The sequence below is a fragment of the Diachasmimorpha longicaudata genome, chromosome 2 (genome assembly GCF_034640455.1).
Source record: "Diachasmimorpha longicaudata isolate KC_UGA_2023 chromosome 2, iyDiaLong2, whole genome shotgun sequence".
Taxonomy (NCBI): domain Eukaryota; kingdom Metazoa; phylum Arthropoda; class Insecta; order Hymenoptera; family Braconidae; genus Diachasmimorpha; species Diachasmimorpha longicaudata.
This window is the reverse complement of record NC_087226.1, coordinates 11,381,727-11,394,463: the sequence shown is the minus strand read 5'-3', so window position 1 is coordinate 11,394,463 and position 12,737 is coordinate 11,381,727. Positions and strand designations below refer to the sequence as shown.

The 12,737-nt window shown below is 38.0% G+C and overlaps 1 protein-coding gene across 5 annotated transcripts in view; it reads left to right on the top strand.

The window, feature by feature from the left end:
- Nucleotides 1-12,256, top strand: part of Gfrl (Glial cell line-derived neurotrophic family receptor-like) — a 161,129-nt gene extending 148,873 nt beyond the window's left edge. For all 5 annotated transcript variants that reach the window (XM_064138430.1, XM_064138431.1, XM_064138432.1 and 2 more), the window contains 2 exons: nt 3,144-3,463; nt 11,243-12,256. In XM_064138430.1, the coding sequence (XP_063994500.1) occupies nt 3,144-3,389 (246 nt within the window). In that variant the 3' untranslated portion in view covers nt 3,390-3,463; nt 11,243-12,256. The remainder of the gene's footprint in view (nt 1-3,143; nt 3,464-11,242) is intronic.
- Nucleotides 12,257-12,737: the final 481 nt, after the last annotated feature.

Here is a 12,737-nt window from a genome sequence, read left to right as displayed (position 1 = left end):
ACTTCAAAAGCGGTGTGAGGGAGCACTTGGAGATCGACCATTAGAATCTCGTGAAATCATCTAAACAGTATTGAAATTTCATACGCTGAGACATTATAAAAATAGTTTCCTTCGCGAATGGAAAAGAGAACGAGAATGTCAAATCGCACAGAAATTTTTTGAATGGTAAAAGCACCTGAGTAAAATGAATATTCCTCTGAATTTTGGATGAACAGATGTGTCAATATCTGAATTCATTTTTAAAATGGAGACGAACTTTCATTTAATTCCGACGTTTTTCAAATTTGTATGAAATTTAAATATTGATTTTGACCATGTTTCACCATTAATCTGCAAATGTTGGAGGACAGAAGGGGCTTTATTACATTTTTCAGTGATCGAATTCAAGAAGACTTGTTTGATCAATGCGAGGGGTATCACCGAAAACATTTTTTTCAGTCAAAAACAAGCCTTTGGCGAATTTTGCAAATTCCAGTCCATATTGAAATAGTTACGATAGAGGAATAACTCTCTCGACCCACTCCCATTGAATTCTGGATAGCTCAATGAATGTAACTGATTGGAAATAGATCCAAATCTGTCAATCCCTTCTCGCTTGCGATTTTATTGAATAAATTGTTGAAATGCCCATGAACGGGTGACAAACATATTTTCCTGCACACAGATACAACTCATTTTTTAAAAGTACTATCACATGGGCCTTACTATTTTCAGCAGTAATTTTCCCCTGTTCCACGATATTTTTTATTATATCTCTCAAGTTCATTACCATCGAGGGAAATAATAATTCTTCCTGGGTGTTGGTATTCATATAAGTCTCTCTGCCATCACTCCTCTCTCCTTGCAGAATCTGAGCAAAAACATTTGGATAATTCACTCCCACATACCGTTAATCCATTAGCTGAGACCCTGGATTACGAAAAATAACTGGAAACCATGTAAATACATTGTTTTTTTTTAAGACAAAAAATGAAAAATGAAACACGAGAAATCGAGTTATCCATGCACGCAGACTGGAGACCACAAACTGTAGAAGGATTTAACCAGCAAAGTGGTGGGATCACAACGTGCTGTGCTGGATATGAAAAGGGGTGAGGTGGATGAGGGTGTGGGATAATTTCCTGCATCCGGTGAGGACCAGAACCAGAGGATCGAGGAGGGTGGAGATGGAAGGGGAGTGGGTATAACGGTGGGGTACAATTAGCAAGGGCAATGTGTAAAATGAATTATCATCCAGGAGGCTTTGGGTTCAGAGTGTCGGGCGTTATTAGTGGACCTAAAGCCCACCCAAATACGTTCAATTCAATTTCAAACGGGAGAACATATGACGTGAATTTTCATCCCTGCAAATTGATATGTTTCTCCTGCAAAAATACTCAACGCTGATTTTTAATTTAAATATTCATGGATTTTTCAAAATTCTCTGATTTTGTCACTGAATGATTGGAAATTAAATTTTGAGGGAAACTAGGTGAGTAAAGGGAGGACAAGGGATCACAGGTGATGAAGCGTTGAATTTGATGAATTGATTCAATTTAAGTTTGCATATATCAGTTCGAACAGAAATTTCATTTACCCCCTAATGACAAAATTTGTAATGAATCGAATACATCAAATAAATCGGAGACATTTTCCGATATATATCCGATCAATTTAGAACTGGAGAATTTCCTAACTACAGTGAACCTTTTTATAGATGTGGTAATGGCTATACTGCTGAGTTAAATTTAATTTTGAAGGTTTGAAACAACGTCAAAGTGTCAGCAAACTCATGAAATTTCACTCTACCGTTATCGAGTTATTCGAAATGAAAAGTATTCACTTCTCTCTACCACTCTAGCATGCTGAATGCACAGATGACAACCTGAACTATATCAAATATAGAATATTATCGTCTAAGTATATAATCGTTTCATCCCTGTCATTTGACGCCTCGGGGGAATTGACGGAGATAATTAATAAGCTGAGTGGACTCAGAGATGGCCATTAATAAATTAAATAATAAATTCCTTTTGAAGAGACTCATCAGATTATTTTTTGAGTCTCTGTGAAACTGATCAACTTACACAAACAGCCATGAAGCTCTTTGATAAGCTCAATTTTGCACTCAATTTAATAACTTTCAATATATTAGGAATTTTCTCTTTCATAAATTGCACAAAAGTCGCATTAAAAGTTGAATAACCCTCTTTGAATATTGCATCCACACTTCAATTAATCCCCTGTGGGATAGCCGGTATAATAATGGGCCTGATGGAGTCTCCTCCGAACGAGTTATTGCCAGAAGCTCGAAAAAAAATGAGTGAATTAATAAAATAGAAATAGTGAGGAGAGCTTGGACTGGGCGCAATGGGGCGTGTTCGAATGAACGCACTCGTCGATTTCATTATTCCATAGTGAGAATTCGTCGAGCTCCACCGGAACTCTGAAATTTAAACCTTCGGAGTGCGGGGTAAAAAAACAGACGGGCTCAAATATATAATAAAAATGCAGTTGAGAGAGGAACACTGGTGGAAATGAGGGGGAAAAATTCAGTGAAAAAATCATCGCATCGCTTTTTTTTTCTCCCTTTCTCAACCGGGTATTCCTCCCGGAAATTAAAGATTCAACGAGCCGTTGGTAATTCAGGGTAGCAGATTAAGAGAAACAAGGGAGGGAGTGGGCGAAAAGGGTGGAAGGTGGAAAAGAGAGTGATGATGCATGGAGGAGAGGTAATAATGGAAATCGATTTGAGAGAACGTCAGTTGACCAGTGACGTCCGGCAACGTTAAGCCCCGCGGGCCAACGTAAATTGGACGGATTTCAATTCATCTCTATTTACAAGGTCACTCCAATTTGGTGAAACACAACTCATAACTGGGAAAAATTGAAAACAACTGTGTTTTGACAAATGAAAAAAGTTTAATTGAGTTGAAACAATTAGTTCGGTCATTTTGGATTTAGTTGTTGGGGAGGGGGGAGAGGATAGGCTGGGAAGGAAAATAACAGTTGCTCATCATGAACACTGGGCCAATGTTGTGCTGGAATTGTTGGAGTCAGTGCAACTTGCCAAACCTCTTTTTTCTGTCAATTGCGATTAAATATAACCAATTGAACCAGTTTTTCGGAGTCTCTTGATAAATAACTTTCTCGTTCATTTGCAGGACGAATGCGGGGGGATGTTGCAGGACCTGAGCAACAAAATCAACAATAAGTATCAGGAGGTGCACACCCATCCCCTCCTGTCAATCTTCAAAATGGCGGAAGTCGAGGTGAAATTACCACAGAGCAGTGAGGGACGTGTGACCAGATCCCGTCTCACCCTGGTAATCCTCGTTTCGATCCTATTAATCACAGTATCCAGTCGAATTGTTCTCAATCCTGGTGTACTTGATGCCCCTACATCGTGACAGGGTACGTGAGTCTCAATAGAACGACAAAAATCTGGACAGATGTTTAAAGAATGATATTTATAACACGAGAGGTGAGACGAATATAAGAGTGCATTTACGTGATTGTATTATGCTTGAGGAGCGATGTTAGAAAATGTGTATAAAATTCAATATTTAGGAGGTATTAACATATGTATGATGAAAACTGTAGAGTGAATTGCTGAGTGGAATGGGAAGAATTTGTTCTCGTGAAATAGAACTCGTCATTTCTGGGCTTGATGAAAATAGTGATATCGGATAGTCTAGAAAATTTGTGATCGAAAACACAAGTTCTGAGCCATCATCATTCCAACAGTTCCGGGCATTCAGGGAAAAAAAAACTTTGTCATTTGGTGAAGTAGGTTTTAAAGTATGTCAAGAACTATTGGAAAAAGACATGCTCAACACCAATGTTTATCGTCGAAATTCTCCTGCCTATTCACCACCACCATTTTCATGCTCATCAGACCACCTCCTTTTCATCTAAACATCAAAGCGAAATAAACTTGCAGTTCTCGTTGCTTTCAGTTGTTTATAGACATGTGACTAATCGTCGAGTTTCGCTAGCTTCTGCACAATTCATCGTCACAACTGAATGTCATGTCCCAAGAATCTTAAAGAGAGTCGGTAAAGATATTGAATTTCCCCGGTTTCAGGCGATTTTGCATTCAGTTGACTTTTCCAGAAATATCTGCGGATCGAAAGGCGATAATTAAATTTTTGCGATTACCTTTATTATAGAACGGGTTAATGGCTATGGAAGAGGTGATGACCCGTATTTTCCAATCTCTTCATCTCACCCATAAAAAAATCAGTGGCAGATAAAAACAAGTTCGACGCTGGAGTATTTCATCAGATTTTTTTTTTAGACATTGAAATACTACAATTTTCATATTCACCAGGTCATACACTAGCATTGAAGCCTCGAAGCGAATATTTCTACCCGTACAGAACTGGGTCCGACCATTACGTTCTGTTTACTTCCGCCCTCCACCACGATCACAGCTTGATTTTATCTCTAAAGACTCTTGAAATAAGCCACTAGATATACCAAATTTACCATAATTTTTTTTTGTCAAAAAACTGAGGCCGTCCGCCTCTCGAAGTATCCTTTTAGGATAATCTACAATCGTCGTTACACAAATGACTTCCATGCCTCCAAATGTTTACCCCAACGCTGTTTCTCTTATCAGTGTTGTTTCGCACCGAGGATCACTGGCATTCGTTATCACTAACTCCCCTCAAAACCCACAAAAGAGAGTTGATTTTTTTTTCTGAGCCCTGAGCTTATCAGTCGTGGTATCTTTAAAACTTTTCCCTCCGAACTTTTCACTCACGATGAATATCCCTCGGAGCAACGTACATAAACCGAATCCTTGCTTCCACTTGTTACGAAAAAAAACGTTGTGGTGTAAATAAATCAATATTTGTACCGAGCTGCGAAAAAATTTTTTTCCTTTTTTTCCATCGCAAATTCAATTCGTTAATGGTTTGCCTAATTATTGCTCGTGAGATAACTCCATTGCACGGTATGCACGTAGTTCATTTCTAGAATAAATACCTAACCCATCGGTTAACTCCCATCTTATATTTCTTATGCCACCAGAAATAGGCGACCAGAAAAGGGCTTCTCTACCATAACGTAAACTTTCCCAACTAATCTACGAGCAAATACGCTAATGCCGTTTCCAAATTCACTTCAAACGCGATCTAAGGGCCCCTTCAGGCCCTTAATAATTCCAGGAAAATGAATGTATCAATTCAACTTTACCTCGTCCCCGAAAAATCTGTCAGTAAATTTTATTTTCCTCCTGCAACATATTTGGCTGTTAAAAATCTTTCAACCAAACTTCTTCATCCAAGGACGTACTTCTCCATAACCTTCATATTTTTCAATGCACTCCAGCCGAAACTCTCCCAACCAACTATTCACTTTTTCCTCTCCTCGAGAACCGAAAAAAACTCCTTTCAGAATTTCAATTGACTCAAATATGTTCCTTTACTGCTAATTCCGAAAGTTCTACACTCCACGAAGCAGTAAATGTCAGCCGCGGGTGGCATCGATTCGGTGGGTTCACTGGGATGAGTAATGCGATGGGATTTCCCGAGAGTATCGGTACGTGCCCGCTTGAAATGAAAAATCCGTGCGGACTGTCGTTGATTTTTGAATGTTTTTTTTATATTTTATTTCCTTCAGTTTTATGCCCAATGCTTTTTTTTTATCCGAATAATCCACATCGAGAGGTGAATTACGATGGCTCCAGAAACGTGCGAAACTCGACGAGTGGGGTCACTGGATGAATGCAAGATTTATAGCATTGGTGGTCATTTATGAAAGAGGCTGAGCATTATTTCATGAACAGCTACACTAGACTCCACTCATTTGAAAAGGTGACGTCGCATTAATGGAGAATTATTAAGAGTATGGAAGTACGATGAACGTATAACGATCGCTTCCAACAGTGTTTATACCATGATTAATACGAAGGATATATCATTTTGTATAATTATGTTGAATGTGATGCTCTTGGGACACGTGAGATTGTGTGATAAATTTGTTTACTCGAAGCACTGATGACTATTTAAAGGTGTCAAAAGGGTATCTATGAGGAATATAATGATATTATTTGTATTATACACAAAATTAATTATTATATATTATGAATGTGAGTAAGATATATATATATAGATAGAGAGAGAGGGAGGGGAGTGGAAGAATAATAATTTTTGTAGTGAAGTGGTGGAAGAGGAAACTCAAATTAATCTGAGTTTTCAGATTATTTTTTATAAGAAAATCCTCTGATCAGTTTTGTAATTAGTTTCCTATTGAGATAGTCTAGGTTATCATCGGGAAAATTATAAATTTTCGTGGGGAAATTTCCGTAGACGTTTTTCCGCAAGAGTCCTAACATTTAAGAAAATTCCAGGAATATTTGCGAATTAGTGAGTGATAAATTCGTTGGTTCGTCGACTTTCACCACTTCTCTGCATTTATCAAATACGGAGGAAAAAAATTACAGCACTTTAGAAAAGCTTTTGAAGGTGATTCACATTGCAATGGATATTCAAAAAATTCAGAAAACGACCTTGAAAACTAAGTGGAAATGAAAATCACTCCATAAGAATTTCATATCATTTTATCATGTCCAACGTTCAGTAGCAACTCGATTGATTAAATTCTTATCAATCCCTAAGTACCTTACAATTTGACGATCTCCAAAAATTGATTGTCCTTTCAGAATTGTAATGAATATCAATTCCTCATTCTGTGGACTACCCCCTTAGTTCCGTCTAATATTCAAAGCAATTATTTTTAAACGACTCATGAAACATCGACAACTGCAATCACTTACACTGCAAACGCTTTTTCATTCCAGTAATTTTTTTTTCTCATTAAAATGATTAAAATACTCATGACTGCTGCACACACTTGTTATCAATATTGAGCTTTAAAAGATGATGGAGTGATGAATTTTATCAGGAACAAATATTCATGAAGTTGTACTTCAATAACGAGGGTATGCAATGCCACAAGAGGAAAAATGTAAAAATTTATGGATAAGATTGAATTTCAATTCTGTGGTTCAGTGGAGAAGGGGGTGAAATCAGTCAGACTCAGTTGAGTATGTGTTTGAGTATATATCTAATCTACTCGGCTGGAGCCAGAGAGACTTACGACCGTGAGGCAGTGGCGAGAGTGTGACGTGGCTATCGGAAAAGCAATAATGTACGAAGTTTATGATACAGGGAGAAGCACGCTGCACTCTACACAAACACATACACACGTACACGATACAATACACGTAAGAAGAGAATAACCCAGGATAATCAACGCACGTGGATGTATAAATGCATGGGCGAATACTGTAGTCGTGGTGAGGGGCGTAGGACATTTTTTTTTTATTCGGTTGTTTTTGCGGGATAAGAGTAGTTGACACATTCAACATATTCATAATTACTTCAATCGGAATTTTGCATAATCCAGAATTAATATTTTTTGCCTGTCAACGGTGAATTGTTGATGAGGAGCCGAGATTTATGATTTATGTTGTCCAGCGGTTTATTCGGAATATTATGGATTTTCAAAATTATTTATTCGCTCTAATTTTATCGCTGAAACGGAAATAATGTGGAAAATGCAGACTAATTATTCCTCGAAAATTCGGATCCATAAAAAGTTCAGGTTACAGTGGATAATTTAGGATATTTTGAATCAAAATTTCCTGTTCAAATGGACAGACACTGATTCTATGCTATGCGATGACATTAAGACATCCAGACACAAAAATAGAAAATCATTTTAACAGAAACATCTGCGATGCTCTGAATAATTTAGATGACAGAAATTACGATGACATTTCCTCATGTCAGAATTACTTTAATTTATTCATTCTTCACATTTAACTTCATAAATTCCATCATTACCTAATGAAATCGCCACTGCAAACGTTATTCCTTCTTGTTCAATTTTCCCCGAAAGGTAATAGTCTGTGTTTACAGATATTGATGCACCAATATCGGAAAAACCAACGAGAGAACAGGAAAACGTGAAATACAGATGACAAAAAAAAACTGCATATCGATGCGATCTGCAGTGCAGTTGTGAGGTGCGACTGAATTAAAGCTTTGGGTCACTTGTTTTTACGGTATATTTGGTTTTGGCGGACAAACGGAATCGACACTGTGAACACAGAATACCGAATGAGCCATGTCGCAATGATGATTGACGGTGAACACAAGTGAGGCCAGATAGGGAACAAGGCTCACCTCATTTTTTTTACTATTCTTCCGTTTTTATAACTCTCTTTCTTTCTCGCTTTTTTCCTGTTTTATTAACCTCATATAAATTCCAGTGTCCATGTACGTCGTTACTCTCGGTACATCTGGACATTGTCCAATGAAATACACGACGCAGATCATAAAATTCACTCATCCATGTCCGCGTGACATCGGATATATAATAAAATCGTTACGGTCAGTGGTAACTGTAATACCTCGAAATTAAATGTCGATGATTACGTGCCCCACGAAGACTCTCTTGGTTTCAAGTAACAGCTGGGCATGAATTGCCAATGCGATGAATTTCATTTCAATTCACGGTCGAATCGAACATAAATTTTTTTATTTTTCTTGAAAATTCAGCACATTCCAAGTTTTCTATATTTCAATATCTAGATACAAGATTAATCCTTAATAATATATTCATTAAGTGGAGCGGTGGCTCATGATGGATTATTTCATTTTACAATATTGCAACATATGACGACAAAGGACACAAAGGGGCAGATTTAATTTTTTAATTAAACCAAATGAATATCGTCAACTCAATAGAGGAGCAAGCAGAAGGGACACATACACATTCATTTATTCCATTCAAATGAATCGAAATTGATAAATTGCACATTAATTCCGTTACACAACGTTTTTTGCACAAAAACGGCTGTTTCGATAATTCCCGCAATAACTAATGTTAAAAGAGTCAAATTTTATCTCCAAAAATTTTTCCCCAATTATATTTCCCAAAGAAAATAGACCCAGATAATTTTTTCTCAACTATTGATTTTGCAGGACACTTTTACCGCGCAATATTTTATTACGAGACAAAATGTCCGATGATAAATTCAGTGTAATGACCCCTTCATTTCCGCCAGTTGACCCACTGCCGTCAAAACAAACCAGAGGGTTAAATCTTGATTCCGTCGCGTCTCAAGAATTCGGATAGTGAGAGGGGTTGCGAGCCAGTGGATTCCGCCCCGATATTTCCCCAACCACCCATTGAACCCTCTCCAATTCCCCGATTCTCCCGCTCCCCCGCCAAATTCCAAGAAATCCCCTGAAACATTGATACCTCGAAGAATTATTTAATATTGCTAATCAGAGAAATATTACCCCACCTTCCCCCGTCTCCTCGTCATTCCTGGAATTAATCTCCCCCCATTACCCCCATAAAACATTCATTCGATTCGGTGGACGTGTGAGGAAGTCATTCACAGAGTTCAATGCTATTGAGAATCTCGCGGCGGCGAAATAACGCATTTATATCCCACCAGGGGATAGATAACTCGTAGGCCCAGGAATGGAGGGGATGGAGAGGGGAAGCAGGGGTGAAGGCTACGCCGGAATGTATTGCCTGGGGCATATCAACAAATTCACTGAATGGTAGAAAAATCCAGCGATATCGAGCGCCCGAAAATTCGGATCGTCGAGGTACTTTAGGCCTCGATAAGAAAATAGTGGGAGATAGGAGTACGCGAGGGTGTGATGCTCCGTGGAAGAGGGAGAGTTTCATGATGAAGATTTTATTAGGTTCTCGTGAATCGTTTTTTTCCCCGGGAATTCCCTCACGTGTTCTTGAACACATGTACATGGATAAATAGGACAGGAGCAATAAAGGGATCAGGCTCAGTTGTCTCTAGTGGATACATCAGTTGCCTGGGTTGTGTGAGGGCTATCCTGGGATTTCGCAGAATGATGCGCCTTTAGCACCACAGGATTTTTTTTTTCCTCGAGGTGGGGCTGCGGAATCAAGTGAATATCAATCGAGATAATGGGGAAATATTTTACGGGGAGACAATTCAGAGATGAGAGCTTTGAGTTGAATATTTGCTAGTTTATAGCAGTAAATTTCTTTTGAAAAACTCATCCAGAAAAAAATTTTCACAAATACTTTGCTGGAAAAAATTCTCTGCAACATTAATTTATAAGCGATGGGAATTATTTGGATTTTCGAAAGTGAAAGCTCGTTAAATACAGTCATCACGAATGAAAATACACGAACAAAATCCCGCGGTGAATAAACAAAATTGCACGTGTCATAATGTACTCACGACCCAGATTGATTTTAATCGCACCATAGAATAAACCTAATTCATCACACAGTCATATAACATCTTTAAAAACACCGACAAAGAGCGTCTGCCCAGTGCCATCCGCAGCCTAGTAATTCATCGCCGGTCTGACACATATCGGATTCTTCCACTTGTCCGTTTCCGCGCATTTCTTAATTCATTTTCTCCTCTCACTGAATGCGCGGGAAAACAAGAAAAACCAAGAGTCATTAAAATTCTGACCTCGTTTCTCCCATGAATTAGAAGCCAAGAAGAAAAAAACTAAAAAAAAGTGAAGACAGAGCTTTGAAAATAAAATCCCAGACGAGTGGAAATGCACATTGATCGTGCAGATACCGAGTGAAGGAGTTTCACGAGGAATAACCGGGAGTGTTTAACCCCACGAGTGTCAGCGATTGTCACGCAAATGATGTTGAAGTTGGGGTAGAGAAATAAAAGGATTATGTAAAGAATGAAAAAGCGTTTAAACAGGAGGTCACCAGTGTACACAAACCCACAAACATTAACACAAGAGAAAAAAAAGAATGTAAAACACATCGTGGTTCCAATCGAACATATCAAGACCCCATTGACTTTTTTCTGTTTAAAAAAAAAATGGGGTCAGCCAACTTACAATGGTTTTTTTTATTCTCATTTAAATGTAGATTGAGTTTTTTCTATGCTTATTGAATGAAAAATAAACCGTCGAGGAGCACACGGGCGCAATATTGCTGGCACATTCGTGGAAATTTAATCTTAATCTTTAATGTTGTTCACACGACGGCCTGATTGTGAGTTGAATTGTTTAGTCTGTCGTTTCATTTATTCCTGAATTTTCACGAATGGCCAAGAGTGAGGTGGCACGATTTGGGTTGAGTGAGTGGTATTGTGACTGGGGTCAGACTTCGATTTTTGAGTGGAGTTGTATTATGAAGCTTGTGTAATGCCTCTAACGTAAGATCGCATTGTTCAAGTCCCTTCCTTCTTTATCGACTGAATTTTTAGGGGGAAATCAGGGGTCATGGACTACTTTATCGACGAGAGTTGGAGGAAAGCTCAGGGTGGACTGATTCACCGACTGCTAATGCGACTGGTCGACGATTGATATGGGATTCCGCTTCATGGGAGAATGAAACCTACGAAAAAAATTATTCAGTGAATTTTAACTTATTGATAGAGTTAGCAAACAATCAATAAAAATTCAATGAATGCCCGGTAATTTTTTTGATGAATTAAATTATAATACTAATTAAATTTATTGTGAATCCTTTTGATTGCACTTCTCGATCTTTCATGTCGTTAAAATGTCGGCTCATCTCCATATCGAAGTCAATTTGATTGTTGAAATGCACTGAATATTTCTGGAAAAGCACAGAAGACGATAAGATGACTCAACAATTAATGGAAAATCGTATAATTAAATTCATATATCGTCGATAATATGAATATGAAAGCTCAATTCCTCCAGCACTCATCAGTCCATCGCGTGTTGAAGGCGGATTATATATGAAGATATACAAATATATTTTTTATTACTTGCAGTGAGATCTGATCCCAGTCACTAGTAGTATTAAAACAATGTAATTATAACTGCAGCTAGTGCACCGCTGAGCAAAGCTTGAAGACCTTCATCATATGAAAAAAAGAAAACTGCGGAAGAGAATTCGGATGTTGGAACGAATTGTCTGCACTCATATCCTCGATTATCTCGGGCGAAAAATTTGACTTCCGGCAATTTGACTTTTCAATAATGAGATAGTCGAGAGGATAATAACTGCTTTCTAGGTCTCTCCGGATATTGTACCAGGGTAACTCCATTTGTACAATTTCCAGGTAGTCTGATAGCAAATCAATAAGCTCAGAGTGTTTCCGCGAGTGTTGATTCGTTATTGTCACTATATTCACATTTGGATATGGACGAGAGATGAGAGCATTCAAATTTACAACTGAGAAAGGGTTTTATTGTTTTACCAAATATTTTTTAACTCTAAGATTCAATTCATATGAAATATACAAATGCGATTTGATCGAATTACCGTATATGAGGCTCAGATTATGTTGATTTGAGGAAAAAGGTTGAGAAACGTTTCAGACGGGAATTTTTAATGTAACATTTTTTCTTGCTAAAGCATCCAATAACCCCCGGTCTCCGAAAATTCGAGGAATCGAATCGACACTCGTGTACACTCCAATAACCGAACATTCCCTCGTTCATTACCCCAAGGCACTAATTTAAAATGAGCCGAACAAGTCCTCTAGCGCAAATCAATGAATAACTAAGGTACGTGTATATGTACATAAAATACTCAACTAACGATTACCAATTAAGTAGAAGTTCATCAATTGGGTCGATGATGATAACCACCACGTGAATGAAATTCATGTGCCAGTGGCGATGCACGAAAAAATACGAGATCCCGGAAATTGCAATGACGGGACAGATTAACGATCAATAATCAAGTCACAGAGTCGCTAGGACTCATGATGTAATCAACCACAG